Raw genomic sequence first — 22,342 nt, forward strand, 5'->3', positions numbered from 1 at the left:
GGTGCACATCTGCTCTTTGCTGACTGCCACTGACTGACCTTTGTCAATGTACTTTCAAAGGAAAACCCTGTTCACACAGCCACAGTTTGATGTGAATGGAAATATTTTTACTCCACAACATTAAAATCTGAGAAAAAGACAGCCTAATGACATATCAGCAAGCAAAGTAAAAAACTTAAACATCACATCAAATGCTTCCAATTACAACTAGTCTTAGCACTGCTTTTGTTGAAAATTAGTGCTGTATGTAAACATCTTGCACTTACCACACTCAGCGATGTAACATCAAACGGAAACACACCTGGTGTGATAAACTAATACTGCTATCATTTTTGAAAATTCTGGAAGTTTTAATATCCAGCCAGAATCTTAATTTTATAGCCCATCTGGATATAGTCTATGCTACTTGTTCAAAATGGAGATTTTTGTCTCTAAACAACAAAAAATCTTTCAAAGGATCATTTTAATAATTTAGAGATGCCTAATCCAAAGAATGGGAAGTTGCAGAAGTTTTTGACATCACAGCCACAACAGTCAGAGGGAGTTTGTGAAATCTTCTGTAAGAACACAACTATGCTAATCAAATCTTAAGTGCAAACTGGTCCTCCACACTAGCTATAGGCTACCTCAGCTGGACTCTTGGATGCATGTTTTTTATCCTGAGAAAACTACAAATGACGCCTAGGGAAAAAACAGTAAGTGAAGGGACAAGGCTTGTTATGTCGAAGGAGCAACTTTTACATTCAGACATGTTCCCAAGCCCACCGATGTCATGGGTTGATACAAAAGTTGGTTTAATCACAGTGCCCCAGGATGAAAAGCTGAGGAAGTACAAATGGTGGTAATTTTCTCTGGAGAGTGGTACCAAAAAAACAGGGTGTGCTTGTGGGGGGAGACACTAGAAACCTTTACTGTGTTTACGTGCAAAAAAAGACAGAGAAAATGTTCATTGTCAGATTGGTGTATATTCTAGCATTCAGTTCTCAGTCTGCTGCTGATAATTTTCACCTTAACGGGTGTTTTGATACAGATTCTGTTCCTCAGAATTGGATGAGAGCAAGCTGGATCGCTGGGAGCCAGGACATGTGTCTTTACTGTAGGACAGATCACTTGCTAATGTTAGAATCTTTCCCCTACACTCTCCACAGTTATTTTTACTTAACTAACAAATAGTTTAAATGTAAGTCAAAGGTGACTACAGCAGACATTTTTTCATATTTTATAGAACTCGAGCAAGTTCTCCAATGGAGCGGACCACGCCTGCACTGACCCTCAGCCAGTGGCAGTTATCAAACATCAGCACCTTCAGTGGAAAGGGAACACTGACCAAATCTAGCCTTGTAGCTCACCCTAGCACTCTTACTATTACACACTGGCTGGTTGGTAATGTGCTGGTTGTTTGTAGGTTAAATAGAAAAGTATTTAAAGTACTTAGCACTATAAAGTATTTAAAGAAAGGTATTTAAAGTACCAATAGATACAACTGATGCCTGGAACTCCTAATTCTGAACATAAAGCAGAAGAATAGCAATGCACCTTCGAAATAAAGGAACAAAATTATTAAAAAAACAAAAAGTTGCTTACACTGCTGACTTGGATCAGAATCCGTGGTCATCTTCACATAGTTTGAGGGGAAGAGACCTGTCACACCACTGATTTCTCCTTGCCACCAGTCAGCGTCATCTTTGCTCAGTACGTTAATCAGCTGCCCTTTGGAGAAACTGAGCTCATCCTCATTGTTTGCCATGTAATCATACATGGCTATCACTTGACACACTATGAAGAAAAAACAAGTGTAGCAGAACACCGTTACACAACTATTAAAGTTGTTTTTGAATGTTTTACATAACCACAGGAAAGACACGAGAATTTCACATACACTGTCACATAAGAAAAATGCTACATGATCTTACCTGGGTGTTGAACTTCTCTTTTACTTTTGTTTTTAATTGGGCCAGGCAGTAATCTTTATTTCCACATGATTTATCTATGCACTTCTATAGTGAATTGATTAAGTTAGTATAGCCTCTATTGACCTTCTAAACATTTCAAAAGATATTCAAGTATGCTTCTCTCTCTTACTGGCTCGGGAAAGAGAGTGAGTTTGATTCTCTAATAGCTGATACTTGTGAGAAAAACATGGCAAAGGCAGACGAAACGTGCATTAGCTAACTGTGAGCAGCTAGTTTCATCAAAGGGAAGTTCTGTCCAGTAATACCCAGGAAGCTGTTCTATAGGCAAATCATAGTTGTGGAGAACAGCACAATTTAAGCACGCAGAACGAAAAAAGCTCCTTTTCTATGCAGTAATCTCATTTGTACCTGGCCACTCAAACGGAAAAACCTAGTGGAAATTCACTGCTGTCCCCCTCCTTACAAGGAGCAATGCAAGTAATTCCAAGGTGTTTGTCAATGATAGGCAGTTTTCTGTACTATTTTTGCTAGCATTTGGAGTTTCCAAATGAGAAGAGTGTGGCTCTTCAGTGCATTCAGCAAAATTAAAAAGCTCTTGCCGTAGAAGATGGACTGCTGATCCTCACAGATTTACGAATATAAATGTCTTTGTATGACTGAGACTTTCTGTCATCAGGTACGTAGAGCATGGTATATGCTAGGGAGGGACCCTACAAAGAACCGTCTATATGAAGAAGTGCGATTTGACCTTTCTTGGACAGAGATAAGAGCTGAGTGGCAAGTCTGTCACAAGACGCAGATTCTGACTAGGACTTTACCTGCCACAGTGACACCACAATCAGATACGCCATTAAACGTAATATTACGCTAGTGATGTAACTCAGAGTAGTGTCTGAACAATTGAAACGGTTACATAAAACACTCTAAATGACATATAAAGCCATTTTTTTTCACCTGAGGGAGCAGCAGATGTGGTTCTTTCACTGCTCGGACCCAGTAATTTCACATGGCTGGCAGGGAACCATCCTTTCTGTCTCTTTTTCCCTCTTGCCTGTAAATGTTTAAAATGGTTATTACACAATTAAAGAACTAAATAGTCTATAGACTGGAGAACATGCAACAAATACATTACACAGTTTTGCTTATGAAAGACAAACAGTCAGGCTTCCAAACACCAACTAAATACTAAACAGGTCTCAAGAGGAAAAAATCTGGCTATAGGATAAAACAACCCAGTTCATATAAAGCTGCACCCTAATATGTTCTGGCAAATGTGTTAACCCAAAATTTTCAAGTGCAGCTAATTACTTCAGTGCACAATTTAATTGCAGGGATGAAAATTTGCTCTACAAACATTCCACTTACGCATCCTAGAAAGAGTCTCTCATGACATACCCAGAACAGAGGTACCAATTACCATAAGCTGCTTTTGAAAATCCTGACCTAAGTATTTGGTATCACTTCCTACCTAGTACAGCGTGTGAGAGTTTGAAACGAATTTCCTCACTTCTTAGTCTTTGTTTTTTCAGTCCCACAGGTAAAGACTATCTCTGCGCACACACTGAAGAAACAAATATACTTCAGAGTGCACAAAAAAGTCATGATGTAAAAGTGAGCATAGATTCCTGAAAGCAGCAACTGCAGAGCGAGCTCTATTACAACAAAAAAAGAAATTCAAACTAGCCAGAACCGATGATTACGTATCTTAGTTTCCCTTCCTACACGTTTTTTTTTTTTTTTTAATTCTTTGAAGCTTCTTCCTGAACCAGCACCGGGCCTACTTTTCTTCCAAGCTATTCATTGCTTTCTGTATTTATTTATTCTCTTGCACACACTATGAATTGCTGTTAATTCACGGAAGCTCAGTGTAGCGATTTCTCAACGTGCTCACTGTGATCTCCTCTCTTGCATCAGCCAGGTTCTTCTGTTGCAGAAGGAAGGCGGGTGTTAACAAGGGCATTCACTCCAAAGTGAATACCTCAGGAAAGGCCAGTTAAGTCATATTAAGAGTCTACTGTGCTGTTCACTCCCAATATTGGAAATAGCATTCAGTATTGGAAGTAACATGTTTAAATTCAGGCTAGTGCTGCAGATTCAGCTAAAATTCAGCTATAAAAAAGGGCAACAAAGAGACATTATAAGATCAATGATTTAACATTTTGCATTGGTTGCAAAGATGGAGGCTATTATGGACAAGGTCCATGGGGCTCCTAAAGTCAAAAAATCAACTATGATTTCAGAAGAACATAATGTAACAGTACCCTCAAACCTTGGGACTGGAAATTCATCACTAGGTGGGGAAAGGAGAAAAGTGGGAACAGCAACCTTCACAATAAACTAGCTTCCAATTCCAAGAATTCTGTTCTTTCATTAGAATAATTTTACAGTTTATGTTTTACCAATTAAATCCTAACCAATTTATTAACTATCAGCATCCCTCTTCCTCCTCCCACACAAATGTTCACTGAGAGTTTTAAATTTTTTTCAGTGACAAAAACCCCAAAAATCCCAGAAATAAAGCAACCCAAGTATTAATTTCCCTCCCCTCAAATATGGTTTATACAAGACGAAAATAACTTTCTACCCAGCTTTCAGAACACTATACTTAGCTGTTTTTTCAAATCAAACCAAAGATCACCTCATTGCTGTTCATAAGGTCACAATTATTTTTCCTTCAATTAATTACCTGCAACTCTCCTTGCCACCATCCACTAGCATTTTTCTTCAGAATAAGTATTAGCTGTCCTGGAGCAAGACTAAGCTGTTCGGTTCCTGATGCAGCATACGCAGTAGTAACCTGAGCAATTTCTGAAAAGAGAGCATATTGATTGCAATTGTTATTTTTTCATTATGGTAAGAGGTAGACCCACAGAAATATCCCAGTACACATCTTGCAGCTAAGCACATGAGCCACCATGGAAACACTGCTATGAACCTAAATGCTCATAGTCACTTAAGAAACAGTCCCAAAAGTTAAAAAGTTATCGCACACTTACCAGGTTTCTTATTTATTGTTCCAGTTTTGCCAGCATTACTAGAAGCCTACAAAGACAGAACAATCATCTCTCAATGTGCAACAAAACCAGCAGAGTTTACATCAACTTTAAGCACGCGGACAGGAAAGCACGTTAATTTTGAGCCTGTATTTAACAATACCATCCTGTACGGAGAGAGACGGTGTGACACCGTGGCTAGAGCACTGATTTAGGACTGAAGCTACCTAGGCTTTTCTTTTCTGTCAAGCACATTAACCTCAGCTTAAAATCACTACCTAAGAGCTAGGTATCAATACCAGCAACACAATAAAATTGAGAGAAAGCATCATGCGTTAATTCTCAGAATAAGAACTCACTTCTTGATCCTTTGGTCTGACATAATTGGAGGGGAAGATTCCAGTTCTGCCATCAATGCTCCCGGTCCACCATTCCCCTTCCTTCTGGGTCACCAGGATCTCCTCACCTTCCGTGAAAGTCAAGTCACCAGGCTCAGAGCTTGAATACGAATAGAGCGCAACATACTCTGTGCAAACAGCACATACAAAGAAGGAGACAATAGTTTCAGACAGGAGGATTAAAGCATGTCAGATGCAAGTAAAGGTATCTTTGGTATCAGCGCTCATCAGTGTGATCATAACATGGGTCACGTCTTCACAAGTTTGCGAACCAACCTACCCACTTGCTTGATCGTAATCACATCTGGCTTGATTGTAACCACACACAGCATGAGCTTCCAACTCTGAATTACAAGTACACCACTGTGTACAAACAGCTGAATTTGGCACAGTAGGAGTCAGAACCAACTATGATCATCCTGCAGATCAGCAGAGCCCTGTAGACCACAGCTTGAAAACTCCTCTCTTGTATTAAGTATTCCACCCTGTCTCTGTTTCACAGCGAGCGTGGATGCTCCACACCTAACCCCGATTAAAACTACTCTTATATGACTAACACAGCAAAAATTAAAAATACAAGTGGAATTAAAATATAATTGGGGAAGCATGGAGATACACTAGATTAAAAGGCTTAGAAAGTGCTTCCCACAAATTTTTCTCCAGTAATATTTGTTTTCTCGACTCCCTACTGACTAAAAGAGAATGATCCACACTCAGGAGACCAAAAATCCCTTCTCATGCCTACAGTGTAGCATAATACAGTAGACAACAGCAGGAAGATATCTCAGCTTATGGGTATGAGACATATTTATGTTTTCAGAAACAAATTCATGCTCAAGAAAAAATCTTAAACCACCCCCACCCAAATCCCAGGACTATGCTCAGCCTGTACTAGTTGCAAACTCTACATTAAGTTCTTGTTTTGGAATTCTCATAAAAGTACTCAACATCTGCACTATATCTTTTGGGCAAGCACTAAAAGGCTTCACATGTTTGAACTCTTCACATGTTTAAGTTCATTCATGTGCCATTAAGCAGAAACAGACTGTATCACTAAGTAGCACGTTTCTCGCTGTCTTACCCTCTCCTGCTGCGTAAGACTGTGTATTAGGCTTCTTGTTTATAGCTGCATAAATAGCTTCCTGTCTGCAGAAAGAAAAAAAAAAGCTTGGGTAACTAAAAAGGCTGATCAAGGACAATCTATTTGGATGAGACCAAGCTCACTTTGGTTATCTCAAAGTTGGTATAGCCTCTGAATTAATTGCAAAGCCTTCCCTGACTGTCAAATAGTGACAGGTATGACTGAAATTTAAGATATGAATGGCATCCAAGAGCACACCACTGAAAAAAAAAAAGTAACGTGATGAAAGACGAGAAGAGACTGGAGAGGGACTTTTTACAAGGGCATGCAGGGATAGGACAAGGGGTAATGGCTGTAAACTGAAAGAGGGCAGATTTAGATTAGATGTAAGAAAGAAATTCTGTACTGTGAGCGTGGTGAGGCCCTGGCCCAGGTTGCCCAGAGAAGCTGTGGCTGCCCCCTCCCTGGCAGTGTTCAAGGCCGGGCTGGATGGAGCTCCGAGCAACCTGGTCTGGTGGAATGGTGGAAGGTGTCCGTGCTCATGGCAGGGGGCTTGGAATGAGATGATCTTTGAAAGTTGCCTTCCAACTCAAACCCTTCTGAGATTCTATGATATATTTGCAAATTATGCTATCCAAAAGAAGTACAAATTAAAAATTTTGTCTAAATTCTCTCATTCTAGAGAATTTCTAAGAACTTTTATCATAATGCATGAAAAGAACAATTCACAGACAATGGTGCAGCCACCCCAACAGTAATCAGACTTTGAATTATTACCTGACCAGTTACCTTGCAGCATTACAACAGACATTATGATCTTTTCAAATTAAGAAAAATGCACGATTTATGCAAGATGTGCCTTACGACCTTTACAATTCTTTGTAGGTCACTTAGAAACTGGCACCTTCAGAGGCAGAACACAACTACACTGCAAGAGAGCTGACTCCGTAATGAACCAAAACAACGCCTGGCACCTAATGAATAATCACACACTGATTTTTCGCAGCACTGAGCCTCGGAAGACTGTCTATTTACACAGCAGTGAGCCCAAGATTACTTGCCTTGCCAGAATGAAATAATAAAAGCCTAAAATGGCATGGTGTAAATTGTAAATGGTATTTATATTCTACACTTTAAATCACTGCAAGAATTTTGCACTCTAAACCACCTCTTCTCGTAAACTGTTGAGTAAAACAAAAATAAAAGTTGCACTTACTCCTCTTTCTTGATTTCACTCCCAGGTAAGAGCTTGACATAAGATTTTGGAAACCAACCCCTTCCTCCGTGTACCTCCCCAAACCACCAGTTTTCCTGCTGCTCCAGGACAGTAATGATATCATTTTTGGAAAAATTCAAGTGGTTATCTTTTTTTGCAGTCCAAGAGCAAAGTGCTTGTGCTTTTAAGTTCTCGACAGGCTGCCCCTGTTAAGACAGAAGTAGAGATGCTGATTGACCACACTACCCCAAACTGGTGCAAGCGTTAAAAACAAACAAACAAACAAACATTGATGTAGCTTTTCGTGAAGTTTAAGCAACTTCATTCCTAAGTGATGGCTGAATATATATATATATTTTTTACATTGATGTATACAAGCTGTTGACTGAGGAACAATCTGTCAAGTCTGTTTCTTATTTGTTAGAAATATTTTGTGTGTCTGGTTACAGGTGAAAGTGTTTTTAGAATTATGGAACATACTGCATGAGTCTTCTTGCTCACTGGTCCCTGAAACCATATGGAATTATGTCAGTGCACACTAGTGGAGCATTCAGACTAGCTTCTTTATCCTCCACCCAGTGTTAAGACGCGTTGTGATTTGATTTTTCTTTAAATCAGTTTCATTAACATGAATCTAAAATACAGCAAGTTCTCCACTCTCACACAACATACCTGTCCATGAATGGGTGAAACAGATCCAGGGGACACAGTGCGAGTAAAAGCTGATTTCTGTTGCCACGCTGTATTAACATTCAGGCTAGAAAAAGGTATGTTTTGGTAATCAGATTCTTCTGCAGACTTACTTGGTGAAAGTGGTCTGCAAATTGAACACAAGCATATTTAACACATTACAGTTTTGATTTAAAAAGTACCTCAAGCAGAATAACTTTTTTTTTTTAACTCGTATAAAACAGATATTCTATACAATGCGAAGCAGACTATGAAGCACTTAAAATTTCCAACCTAAGACTTTCAGATAGGTTCTTCAATAAGTTTTCTGCATTTAGATTTTAAAAAAGAAATACCAAATGAAACCACACAGCAAACTGCGTGTTACCTAAATTTAGAAAAAGCAATTTTAACACAAACATAACTAAAAACTCACTCTGAAGCAGCTGAGGTAGTTGATAAAGATACTGTAGGAGGAAGTAAGGCCTTCTTCGGAGATAAAGATTTTTCTCCTTCTGGTATTTTTTCTACATAATTGCATGGAAACCAACCAAAATATCCTTGAAAACTCCCATAAAGCCAACCAGGCTCTCCCACAGTTTTTTCATCAACCTATGGACAGGAGGATAAATACAAAGACAACACAATTAGCAGCATGAAACAAACAGCGCGTCGGCACCTGCCAGCACTCTGCACTGAACAGCGAGAGCAGCACTCACACCAGGACCAGCATTTTCATTCTCTTCCCTTTCAGAACCGAGCTGATTTTGCCCTGTTCAGGAAACAGGGTGATGATGCAATTGCACTGGTTTTAAAAACAGGTAGAGACAGGCCTCAGAGACATTACTACTCCTTTAAATGGGCCCCAACCTTGCACACTGGGGACCACATACTGTACCTGCAGCCACTCTGGCTTCCCAAAAATTACGGAGCACTGTGTTGTGTGTTGCTGAACGCACAGCCAAGAGGTAGCAGCTGGTGAGCTCAGCAGCGCACAAAAACTAACTGCTGCAGTTCTGCTTACGGATACAATTAACTGTGTCATTTGACTGCATCTAAAACATGGCCAAAAATTCTGTTATTTACTATATGATTCAGTATAGAGCATCCTTAATCATTCATAGCAAAACTGAAGCCTCCATTATGCTACAAATTTGCAAATTAGTCAAAATTAGCTAAAAATTAGCAGCTCACTAAATACTATCAGCTAGTTAGCTTAGTTGAGGTTTGGGGTACAAAAGGAGGAGAAGGAGGCGGCAGCTGTTAGCCTATATCTAAAATAAGTTATCAGTAGTTAAGTGACACAGTTAATTATATCTGAGAAGGAAGCCAAAACAAAACCTACTTCTCTTGTTCCCTCTTCCATGCTTTGTTGGTATGAAAATGCAAATAAATGATGTAACACTGTCAAACTGAAGGCTAATACTTTAGTGTTTTAATATTTTGTACCACATGGCTTTGTAAATTCTCCCTTATCACCTACTTATATCGCTTATAGTCTGAATGAGGAGGAACCATACGTACTTATATTATTAGATACATATATATTAATTGTATTACCACAGTTGTAAATCTGTTTTCACAAGTCCACCTGAACGCACATGCTTTCAAAAACATATACGCTGACAAGTTATGTAATTATACGAAATAACACAGATTTCAACTGAGACACCAGAAGACATTTCCAATCTTATGGTCCTGCTGTAATATTATAGATAGCATATTCAGCTGAATCCAGAAAAGCGCTACAAAGAATGAACACCAAATAAACTACTACAGCTATCTGCCTGAGGGAGCACTTATAAAGGACCAGCCAACAAGAGGCAAAAGTCTACGTTAACAGTACATTAGAAAACTGTAATAAAATTCATAAGAGCCTTTCACATCTACTTGTTAAATAACTAGTTTTATTTTAACTCAAATGTCATCAATCAATAATTCATGCTTCTATTTACTAAGCTCATACTGCAGGCAGACACTTAGAGGCTAGCTTGTACATGTACAATGCACTGCAACAACTGTATCATTCCTGATCTACTAATTTTAGAAAGTTTATGCTTAGCATTCACTGTTGTTATTTTAAACAGATTCTCAACACATCTAGGATGTGTAAGATCCAAAGAAAGATTTTAGCTGAACTAATCCTAATCTTACCGCTTTAAAAAAAAAAAAACAACCAAAACAGTCCAATTTAAATTTTGAGTAAGACTTAAAATATACCAACATAATGCTTTTGACGCTTAAGACCTTGTGTATGTCAAGGCCAGGGAAGGGGTTTGATTTTTGCAAGTTAAGTGAATGGCAAATCTTACCTGAATTATATCGCCGGTATTAAAGCTCATCTCATCGTGATTCCTTGCTTCAAATGGATATAAAGCTCTGTAATTCACCAAGGCAACTGAATTCCTAGACTCTGAGACACTAACTGCATTGCCTGAAAGGATAAGAAAACTGGTTGCCATTTGGATACAGCTGAAAGACATGAACCTAGTTGGAGCCCCATCATTCTAAGCAACAGGTACAAACATAAGAACAGTTCTCGCCCCAGACACTACACAAGCACTGAAGGAGATCTCCAGCTGCAGCAGGCCAATGGGATGCGTACAATGCAAGAGTTGAACATGCTAACCACTGTAAATGTAACACAGGCGATAAAGTGCATTGTTTTCTGAAGCGAAAAAATGACACTTTTATCTTCTCATCCTTCCTTGTCAAATTGCTCTGGCTAAGCCAGTGCTTTAATACAGGCTTGCTGAACACTAATTGTTACAACAGTGGTATTTTTCAGCTTGGAAAATTGTAATTGTGTTAATATGTGAAGATTTTACTTAGCAACACAAAATAGCAAAATATCGTGATTTCTATTTTCTTTGCATCTCCATTCTCCAAGTCTGTGACTAACGTTGCTAACAGTGAATGTTTTACAAGGTAGAGCCGAGGTGTGCAAATACCTTTCAGCACCGTTCTAATTTGGTTCTTGCTGAATGCAGTGATGAAGTGGCTAATAAAAACTGACAAGAACTAATAAAGGACGGAACTAATCAAAACTGCCTTTAGCAAAAATATTGTTAAACCAGTATTTTTCAAAGTCCCACAACTAGAGTTAGGTCTAGTCATTCAGTTATTTGTTTTTTAATAAGAGGCACTGAGTAAGGCAGAAGTAAATTAGATTTCAATGTTAATAAATCACTTCTCTGAGTGTTATCTGCCCATCCACTCATCACTGAATAAAACTTCTCCATATCAGCATTCTGCTTTAATGATGGGAAGTGCAGGCCTTAGGAAAAAGCTAAAATATTACTGTTTCCAGCATCTGTGATTTGCTGGCCACGATCACTAGAAGATTTGTCATCAGAGTCATAGGTGCTGAAAACTGATACAAGTAACCTAAGCTAATAGGATGATTTGTAACTTAAGAGACGAAACTTTGCTTTTTTTAAAAAAATAATATTTTAGATAATAAGCCTGCTATAGCATCACATTAACAATAATACATTTAAAGAACAAATTACACTCAGGAAAATAAGAAACATTAAAGCAAAAATATAACAGACTAAGATTACCTTCATTTTTCCAGGGTGGCTTAAGACTTTTACCCTCTGTTGGTTTCAACAGATCTGCAAACTTCTCATTTATGTTTAATTTGGAAACGCGTTTTTCTACCTCTTCAGAGTTGGTCAATTCTTTTGTCTTCTTTATTTCTTCGTTCCGCTTACGCCTCTCCTCCGCTTCTTTTGCAATTTGTTCTTGCTTTCTTTTATCTTCCTCCAGTTGCCTCTGCCTTTGCTGTTCTGTCTCCCTCAAGATCGTGGCTTGTCTATTTTTCTCCTCCGCTGCATGAAGTTGTTGTTTATTTTCCCTCTCTCTCATCAGAGCAGCTGCTTCCTCAGCTTTCAGCTTTTCTTGAACTTTTCCCTGCATTCGTTCTTCCTCAAGTCGCTTCTTTTTCTCTTCCTCTTCCCTTCGGATATTTTCCTGCCATTGGTTCTCCTTCTCCCATTTTGCTTTCCTGAAAGAAATAAATGAGAGGTAGGTAGGAGAACATTGATACAAAAATGAGTGAGATTGTGTTCAGAGTAACTGACTGCACTTGTCAGTGAAACTGAGCCTATGACATGGATCACTCTCCTCTCAGGGCGATAAGCACTTCCCCAGGAGACCACGCTTTGTCTTAACATCAATGCCACTACATTTCACTTATAAATAACAAATAACTCCATGAGCACTTCTGCTCACCTACAGCCTGACGAACAAGAATGAACTGTTCATTGAACAAAGGTGGTTTTAAGCGGTCCACCAAGGCAGTATCCAAATCTCATGACTGGAAACTAAGACTTCCAAATAGATTAATAACAAAATATCATTCTGTTACATATATAAAAATAGACTTTGCCTACTGATCTTTGCTGCTTTATTTTTTTGCCTTCAGCAGCTGTAATCTATTCAATAGGCTTATCCTGACCACTGCCACACTCTTCAGCAGACAGAATTCTCTGTATTCTCTGATGTGATTGAGATTTTATCCTGTGCCTCATCTCTCCAAAGAAATTATTATCCAATTCAACAGCCTTAAAAATCATTGTATTTTCACTGTTGAGACTGTTCTTCTGAAAAGAGCGGACCTATCCCTTTGGGTCACTTGCTGAAGAGGTTGCTGAGGAGCAACCAAGCCTGGAGCAGACTGCTTCATCAAATCACTGTGGGAGGTCCACTGATCTGCTGGTCATTTTATTGTGTTTTAAAGCATATGACAGGATCTAGTAGGAGCTATGCAGTAATACTGTTACTCTATCAGATAGCTACATTCAACAGAAAAATTAACAGGAGATCATTATACATACAGCATACGGTTCTCATAAAGGGACTGTCACATACATTATGAAATTCCTACCACACTTGCAGAAGAACATTGCCATGAGTTAAGACCATGAAGCACACACACTACAAGGTCACTAGTTCTGCTTTCGTAAAAACAGTCAAAGCAAATATGAATCACTGAAAAAGAAAATCTCTCTCAAAAAGACAAAACAGCAATTCTCTGAATTGTCAAAACTAACACATCAAAGCAACTCCAGAGCTGGGGACTCCCCAGCCGGAGCATGCACCCACCCCCTCTCTGGCACTGTTTCACTCCAGGGCTGCTAAATAGGCAGTTGATAGCAGCGGGTCTGGAGAGAGGTAAAACAGAGCAGCATCTTAAGACAGTCAGAATCAAACCCTAGAAACTACGATTTCTTAATCAGCGAAAAGAGAAAACAAAACTAGTGGGGAACAAGACCACGAGAATCCAAGACCTGAGGACAGTCAGAGTCTGAGTGCTTGATACAAGGCTGGGCTGAGCAAAACCAGCACCATATACGAAGGCATGATTCTCTCAAACATATATTTGAGTTTTCCCATTTTCCTCCTAAAAACAGGAACTAAATTTAAAACTCAAAGCTTGCTTACCCATCCAGCTTTTAAGATTAACACAGGAATTAAGGAGTCAATGCCCTTCCTGTTGTCTAAAGTTTCAGTCTCACACCTCTCTGGATATACGTGACAAAAAAGCACTCACTACTCAGACAGAGTTCCTCTTAAGATAATAGGTCAGATGTTTCAAGGCCAGCAGAACAAGGCAGCATGTATGAGTAATTTTCAATGTGTGAGTATTATCTATTACAGGAGCTAAAAATCTTAACAGCAAAGGTGAATACTTCGTTTATATATCCATGGAAACTGAATGATAAGTGGTTTTTTTTTAAAAAGCAGGTAAAAGCAGATTGGAAAGAAGAAAATCAAACCCTCTTGTATCAGTGGCACTCCATACAAACTGTTTTCTCTAAGGCAACTGAATAGGATGTGTTTTTACTGATTAGGCCTTCTGTTTAATACAATCAGTCTTAAAAGTCACCACAGCATTATTTTGTTGTAAAAACTGCAACGCTGATACAGACATGGTACCTTGCAGCCTCATCTTCCAGTCGCTTTTTGTGTGCAAGTTCAGCTCTTCTTTTTTCTACCTCTCTTATTTTGTCCTGTTTGATCCTGTGGAGCTGCTCCAAGGCTAACTGCTGAGTGCTGTAACTTTCTCTCAGGTCCTAAGGAGGAAACACAACAAAGTACATCAAAAGGAATAAAGCCAATCTTTCAAGAAAAGCATCCAGGCGTTTTAATGCTTTGTGAATCAAGTTTTAATACAAAATGGACAAAGTAATAGTAAGTTATTAATAGTCCTTGGAGGTCACTGTAAAGAAAGTCAAATAAATAGAAGCATAAAGGTAGCTGGCAGGTTTGCAAAGCCCTTGACAGAACTTTGGCTTTCAAAGAGCCCTTCCAGTCATACACCTGCTGGAAATGGCAACCACAACAGAGGAGAAGGGAAGATACAAAACGGAGCGTTCAAACACAACGTTGTCTAAGGACACAGAAGGCAATGAAGCATATTTTCAATAACTATAAGAAATATTTGCCGAAGAGGCAGACTTCAGCAGCAAGAATCATAGAATCAAAGGTTGGAAAAGACTTCTAAGATCGTCAAGTGCAACTGTCAACCCAACACCACCATGTCTGCTAAACCATGTCCCAAAGTGCCACATCTACCTGTTATTTGAACACCCCCAGGAATGGTGACTCAACCACCTCCCTGGGCAGCCTGTTCCAATGTCTGACCACTCTTTCAGTAAAGAAATTTTTCCTAATATCCAATATAAACCTCCCTTGATGTAACTTGAGGCCACTGCCTCTTGTCCCATCGCTAATTACCTGGGAGAAGAGACCAACACCTGCCTCACTACAACCTCCATTCAGGTAGTTGTAGAGAGCAGTAACGTCCCCCCTCAGCCTCCTCTTCTCCTGACTAAACAGCCTCAGCTCCCACAGCCGCACCTTGTAAGACTTGTTCTCCAGACCCCTCACCAGCCTTGCTGCCCTTCTCTGGACATGCTCCAGCACCTCAATGTCCTTCTTGTAGTGAGGGGCCCGAAACTGAACACAGTACTCGAGGTGCAGCCTCACCAGTGCCGAGTAAAGGGGCACGATTGCCTCCTTCCTCCTGCTGGCCACACCATTCCTGATATAAGGCAGGATGCCGTTGGCCTTCTTGGCCACCTGAGCACACTGCTGGCTCATGTTCAGCTGACCAACACCCCCAGGTCCTTTTCCACTAGGCAGCTTTCCAGCCATTCCTCCCCAAGCCTGTAGCGTTGCATGGGGTTGTTGTGACCCAAGTGCAGGACTGGGCATTTGCCCTTGTTGAATCTCATACAGTTGGCCTCGGCCCATTGATCCAGCCTGTCCAGATCCCTCTGTAGAGCATTCCTACCCTCAAGCAGATCAACACTCCTTCCCAGCTTGGTGTCACCTGCAAACTTACTGAGGGAGCACTCAATCCCCTCATCCGGATCACGGATAAAGATGTTAAACAAGACCGGACCCAAAGCTGAGCCCTGGGGAACACCACTTGTGACTGCCAACACAATACCATAAACCTGAGAACGCGTACCTTCACTAGGGTGTTTGCCTTTGCGGTGCTGTCCAAATGATCGTTCCCATATATAAATCAGAAAAACTTTATAAAAATATCCAGCAAGCTTACCACTGCTGGAAGCCATAGCCTAAAGATGCTAACTCAGACTGGAGTTTTCCTGTATTTGTAAACTTCACAATTTTACTTTTTCTTTCGAACACATCTTTCAATTCCTATTCCATCTCCCTCTGATAACAAACTTTTTCACAGCAGAAAATTAGCATGAATCTTTGGGATAATTAATATTAAAAAAAAATCAACAATAGAATTACTTTAGATCGTACTTCACCATGTTACAAAACACCTGTAAGACGCTACATTATTTTTTCTTAGGAATCCTATTGATACAAACTGAGCAATGCAGCTGACTTTTCAGCAAAACCCTGACTTTTCATACCTAATCTCATAAATGCAAATAAAGCAATTAAGAATGATCTAGTTCCACTACAATATGCACTTCTACCATTAATCATGTTGCCTAAGAGATACCGTGCAATTTATCTGCAAAGGGCAAGAAGATTTCTGTGTCAGTGAAAGTCTCTGTAGCAACAACCTAAACGAAACAATTGACTACTATTTTTCCCCAAACATACTCAGCTGAGAATAATTTTTCTTCTCATTTTGCATAGAAATTGAGGATCACTATGGAAACAAAAACGCATTACAAAAACTCTTCTATTTTTTATTTAAGGACAGAATAACCCTTAAGCAAAATGCAAAGGTCAGTTAAGTAATTCTGAGAATAATTTATGAGGAGAAAAACCCCCTAAAGTCAGATTTTTGACCCCAGCAGACAAAAGCAGTGTTGAGGAAAATCAGCAAGTAGGTTTTAGTAGTGGGTTAATCTGGAGGCTTGATAGCATTGTGTTTGCCGTGTCCTGTGTCATATTCTGGGCCCGATGCTATTTCTAGACTCTCAAACTTGAACGAGAATTCATTAACCTGACTCACAGCTGAAGATGTATGCACAGAGGCATAGAGAGACAGGTAGAGAGCAACAGAGAGAAAGGTGGGAGAAGACACTGTTTCCATTTAGGACAGGGGTTTTTTTTGGTTGATGTTATTGTACCTAAAAATAATAATATCTGGGTAAAACAACTGAGTCTGTTAAGAAATAAAATAGCTATCAGTATTTTGCAGTTTGGCTTTCTAAGCAGGTAAGGAAATTTTAAGTCTTTAAGAGGATGTAAAAGCTAGCAGAAAAAAAATGAGAGCTTATTGATTTTCTTTTAGGAAAATATATTTAATACAAGTTGTACATCCAAACAGAAAGGGTAAGCAGAGAAAAACTGCGAAATAATTAAAAACCAAAAGAGCCAAAGATTAGAAAATAACCTTAAGTAAGAGGAAGAGGTTGTTGAGACAGCTTAGCAGAGACAAAAGGCACTGAAGAACAGAATCATCCATATTCTCACACTGTAAGATAAGGCAGATAAAAAGCCAATTAATCTTTGCACTGCATTTAAAAAACATCTTTTAGGGAAGACTAAATGGTAGATGCAGCCACTGAACACAGAAGCCATGCAAGAAATAAGTAACTAGAAATGCACGCTATATATAGCCATTTTTAAAAAGAAACAAAACTCCTTAAATGTTTACAAATTTTCCTTTGTGTTCTTTTTATTGGAGAGTGCAGAGCCCTCATCACGCTGGCCCAGCATAAATCCATTACTTAAGAACAAAGTTCACATCAGTGCCGCCAGGAAGAAGCTGGTAAATAAAGTTAAGGAAGCGGATGCATGCTGCCCTGCCCGAGAGCTGCATGCATTTTTAGGCAAGTCAAGAGTTGCCTCTGAAACAAAAAAGCCTTCAGGGCCAGTCGACAATATTTCTTAACTTCTACACAAATGAGTGGCCTATGCTTACTTTTAGGACAATATCCAAGTCTGGTACCAGATCTTGTACAATGTACTATGAAACCCTGTATTTCTTTCAACAGAAGTTCAATGTTCAGTCCACAATTAAAAAATTGTAGCTAATATAACCTCAGTACGGTATGAATTCTAAAAAGCAAAAGTTGAGAGTGAGCAAAAGTTGATTCATGCAAAGCAATGATTAGCAAAAGATTTGTATTTTAGTACGTTAGCAACAGTTTCAAGTATAATTTTATTACATTATTTACTCCAAGACGTTTGGTAATTCATCTGACATTGGAAGTCGGGGAAAGCTTTTTGGAAGCCTGGTAGAAGTGTCACCAATCTTTTTGACTGCACGGAGGAATAAAGATACTCCTTACTGTTGCAAGACAAAGTATTTAGCTAATGCATGTACCTTAAGCTGACTGTTAAATGCATCCATTTCATCAAGTTTTGAAGCAGTTTCTTTCTCAAGGGCATCTAATTGTTCCTTAAGTCTTTGGCATAATTCTTCCTTTTCTAGGGACTTCTTGTGCACTGAACTGATTCCTGTACCTACATAAGGGAAGATAAGCAATTTTGTAAGGTTTTCTGTTTTCTCTAATTATTTTATTATTTTCCTAGCACACACACATTCCCAACCTCTTTCCTCACAAAAATTCCTTGATTTACCTTTTTACTTGTATATAGCAAAAGAAGAAATGGCCCCAACGCCCAACTGAGACACACAGGCATTATGTGTAATATATACTGAATAATTTGCAAGTTTTGTGTTTTCATATCAGACCAATTAATTGCAAGCTTCTCTAGATAGGGACTTCTAGTGTGATTTCATGTAAAGACCAATGTAAATTTTACAGAAATTAACTCTCTTGAGTTTATGCTACCAAAAAACCGCAAGATGTAACAGTATGTCTGGGCTGTATAGTCTGTGCAAATAAAGTTTCAAAATCTGTGCTTTCTTGCAAAAATGTGTTTGTTTGCCCCTTATTTAGAACATGAAGGAAATAATGCAATGCAGATTTAACAATGCTAAGATGGCACTAACTCAAAAGATATAAAAATGAAGGTGTGATTAACACCCCTGTACCCTTCAGCCTTTCATACAAGTGATAAAAAGCCAGCAACACAAACTGAAGAGAATTCATTTGCAGGCACTTACTCTGAGTGTTTTCAAGTTGAGCATTTTTAATTCTTTCACTTAACGACTGCTTTTCAGGAACTAAATAGATTAGTTTGTTCTGATACTCCTGTAGACATTAAAGAGAACATAACAAATTTTTAATATTGTTTATAAAACAGTAAGTAAAAATGGGCAAATTTTCAAACATAACTTCAACTCAAGTTAAGGAAACGTGGATGCAAGTTATCATGATGGGGTAGAGACAAAAATGACTTCTATACTCTCAATACAAATACTATTAAAACCAAATGTTTTTAGACCCAAAAACATTAAGGCAGCTGGAAAAAAAAAATTAACAGACATGTCAAAAGCTTAAATATTATTGTGAGAACATTTCAGTTGACTGCCGCAAGCCTAACATAAAACAGTAGATTTCTGTGACACTTGGGAACATGAAATAAAGTTTCCCTGACATGCAGGAGCATTACACAAAAATATAGTAGAGGATGATTTATGGTAGTCAACTGATTTGAAATAATTCATGTCTTGCTATTCAAAGACAGAAAAGAACAAAAAATTGCAGCAGGGCAATTCAGCCTGAAGACCAACTTGCTCTGCATACAGAAAAACAGTCCTCAGAGTCTGGAGCCATAAAAGAATTCATAATTAAAGAGAAGTCACTATTATCAGTTCACATAAGAACAGCTGAGGTTTTGACTACTGTCCTCATTCAACTATCAGCTTGTTGTGGTACATGCAATCATTTCTTTAACACCACAAACAAAACTAAAAACTTATGCAGTGTTGACGGCCTTGCCGATTTCCTCTCTCCGCTATAATCAAACCGACTCACTATTCCTCCCTATGGGTATGAATTATCAACAGCATTATAGAAACACAGAATAAGAAGTTGAGGAAAACTAGAAGCTTAACAGAAAGTCACATACCTGCAGCTGTTGTTGTAATTGTTTGACTTCCATAATTCCTTGGTCATATTTCTTATCTAATGCCTCCAGCTCAGTTTTCCGAACTTGCTTTTTGCTGCGAATATCTTGCAATCTGCCTGAGATTTGCTGATGTTTGTCTGTCTAGAAGGAAAGCAAAGACAAATGATACCACACACAGCAAATAACACTTCTCCACTAAATCTGTGGGCAATGAGTTCATGATCAATTCTTTAAAACAACCCAAAATATCTGCTTTAGATTGCTCATCCAAAGCAGGGTCAAACTCCTGGTAGGCCATTAATGTAGATTCTAAGATTGGCACACTTTAAAAATATTGTATTTCAAGATGTGTAGTGAAATTTCTGTCTTACTAGGGCTTCTAATTCAAGATTAAGGCTCTTCTTTTTGGAGGTCAGCTTGACAATTTCTTCTTGTTCCCTGTTACGTTGATTAAGAAGCTCTTGGCGACGAATTCTCTCCCATTCCAGTCGTCGCTGGCGCTCAAGTTCTTGCTTTGCTGCCTGCAGGAAAGTCACATTACCTTAAATTACAACGGAGATGCAGAACTTGGAGATCACGATTTAATACAATGTGCTCTATTTCCAAATAGCATTAACAGCAACACAACATACTGCCTTTTGTAAAGTGCTCTTATATACTTCAGCAGCAAAGAATGGAGGAAGTGATCCTTATAAGATTCTTCATGCCATGCTCCTAACTCTGGCTGAAGAAAAGCTACATAATTCAGAGGAAGTCTGTTTAGCTTAGAATACTGCCCATAAATGAGCACACTGACAGCTATTACTCATGATCTCCTTTGAGTATTTCACAGAACTACAAAAAAAATGCAAGTCTTACGTGTGTGCTGAAACACCAAAGTAGAAGCAAATTTGACTCAAGTTCAATTGTCAAAATATTATAAATTAAGAATGCAGTACAATTATGTTTGGTATACAGATTTTTGCGTAACTCTAAGAAATCTGTCCAAGAAAATCTCATGTGACGTATGGAACATCTGAAAATCTTCAGCCTATACCAACACTTGATTCATTTATAACAGACACAACATTTTCAGACAGAAATGATGTTCTGTCTCCATGACAACCTGCCAATGGCCACGTGAGGAGACAGAACCAAAGCCAGGGCTCAAATCCTGAATGCTCTGTAAAGTGGACGCTGTATGCATGTACACGTTCCTTAAAGAATTCAAAAATAATTTCAAGAAAACAACCTCCCGCCTTTCTATTTCTTTCCTCCTTTCTTCTTCCCTTTGTCTTTCCAGCTCTCGTTGTCGCTCCAGCTGCCTTTCCATTTCGAGCTGTTTTTTCCGTTCCTGTTCCTGACGTTCCCTCTCTCTTCGCTCTTGTTCTTCTCTTTCTTTCTGAGCCTTACGTTCAGCCTCCCTCTGCTGCTGTTCCAACAGGACCTGACGGCGTTTTTCCAGCTCCATATTTCCCCTCTCATAGTTGGCTTTCCTTTTGTCCTCAAATGTCACTAAAATAAGGAAAGGCAGTTATTTCTGCCCTGTGCAAAACACTGCTCTCAAACAAATACCATGGTTATGCCACTAAAGATAGGTACTTTCATTTTGGCAAGCTCAGGTTGTTGGGTCATGGATGATATAAGCATCTTGCATTTGTTAGAGTATTATTTTTCTTTTCAAAAATACCTTTACATTTTCCTAAGTCTATTCCAATTGCAAAAAAATGTTGTAATTTGAAACTGACCACAAAAATTACTAGAATTTTAGAGGAAACATAAAAGAACAGCTTTTATAAGCTAGGAGAAGACTATCTTCTGTTAAAAAGGTTTTCCACTGTGCAAGAAACATCAACACAGAGAGCTTAGTTTTTAAGGGTGTTCCCTGTAAGAGCTCTTGGAGGTAAAACCAGCAGAAAACAAGACAGGATCAAGCTCAATTACTGTAGTACAGGATAAAAAGAGATGCAAAGGAATGGTTTAGGCTCTCACCAACCACCTCTCCAGAAAGAGAGGCAAGTTGTGTCTTGCAGTGTGCATGTAAGAGACTTTTGCTGGTAACATCAGGGAGTCAACAGTAGAATCTATGTTATGTGCAAACTGCACCTAGTTTTCAGAGGATTAAACTACATTGGAACCAGTTGTTTTCAAAATACCCAGAACAAAGTTACGTCAGAAACTTTCAACTGAAAAAAAATTTGCAGTAGCATGGCAGTCGTTGGCTATGAAGGATTTCTCTTTTTTAAATACATTATTAATCAGCACACTTTTCCTTTCCTACAGCTGAAAATAGCCTCTATCTCTGCCTTCTCAATTCTATTAGATGTAATAGGCTGACTACATCCACTTAACAACGCTCCTTCCATCCAAGTTATAAGGGATCTAGCTCCTGAAATGAAGCTCCCTAGGGATTTGATTATGTCTTCCACTTTCTAAAGGTTTCAATGTCCTCCAAAGACAGCCCTATACATTAAGAATGTGAACCCTATTTCACCTGGCTGTTTTTTCTGTGGCTCCTCCTCTTGCACAGGCTGGTAAGATGGCAGAGTTCCATTTATATTTTCAGTGTATTTTCCACACCTGTAGGAAAACCAAACTCCACCATTGTTAGAGAAGTAACAGGGTGATTTTCTTTGTTTAAAACACTTCCATTGAAAATA

The 22,342-nt window shown here is 38.9% G+C and overlaps 1 protein-coding gene across 4 annotated transcripts in view; it reads right to left on the bottom strand.

Moving 5' to 3' along the window:
- The window catches only part of ITSN2 (intersectin 2), a 94,303-nt gene that overhangs the window by 22,402 nt on the left and 49,559 nt on the right, over nt 1–22,342 (bottom strand). For 2 of the 4 annotated variants that reach the window (XM_075414931.1, XM_075414935.1), the window contains exons 11-29: nt 22,177–22,262; nt 20,935–21,197; nt 20,075–20,224; nt 19,704–19,844; nt 18,796–18,883; nt 18,049–18,188; nt 17,113–17,193; nt 14,214–14,350; nt 11,834–12,279; nt 10,583–10,704; nt 8,707–8,882; nt 8,274–8,418; nt 7,602–7,807; nt 6,386–6,450; nt 5,266–5,432; nt 4,910–4,955; nt 4,600–4,721; nt 2,868–2,964; nt 1,585–1,776 (exon numbers count right to left, since the gene is read on the bottom strand). In XM_075414931.1, coding sequence (XP_075271046.1) covers nt 1,585–1,776; nt 2,868–2,964; nt 4,600–4,721; nt 4,910–4,955; nt 5,266–5,432; nt 6,386–6,450; nt 7,602–7,807; nt 8,274–8,418; nt 8,707–8,882; nt 10,583–10,704; nt 11,834–12,279; nt 14,214–14,350; nt 17,113–17,193; nt 18,049–18,188; nt 18,796–18,883; nt 19,704–19,844; nt 20,075–20,224; nt 20,935–21,197; nt 22,177–22,262 — 2,870 coding nt within the window. The remainder of the gene's footprint in view (nt 1–1,584; nt 1,777–2,867; nt 2,965–4,599; nt 4,722–4,909; nt 4,956–5,265; nt 5,433–6,385; nt 6,451–7,601; nt 7,808–8,273; nt 8,419–8,706; nt 8,883–10,582; nt 10,705–11,833; nt 12,280–14,213; nt 14,351–17,112; nt 17,194–18,048; nt 18,189–18,795; nt 18,884–19,703; nt 19,845–20,074; nt 20,225–20,934; nt 21,198–22,176; nt 22,263–22,342) is intronic. The other 2 variants (XM_075414932.1, XM_075414933.1) reach the window with 2 other exon arrangements.

The sequence above is a fragment of the Opisthocomus hoazin genome, chromosome 2 (assembly GCF_030867145.1).
Source record: "Opisthocomus hoazin isolate bOpiHoa1 chromosome 2, bOpiHoa1.hap1, whole genome shotgun sequence".
In the NCBI taxonomy this organism is placed as follows: Eukaryota; Metazoa; Chordata; class Aves; order Opisthocomiformes; family Opisthocomidae; genus Opisthocomus; species Opisthocomus hoazin.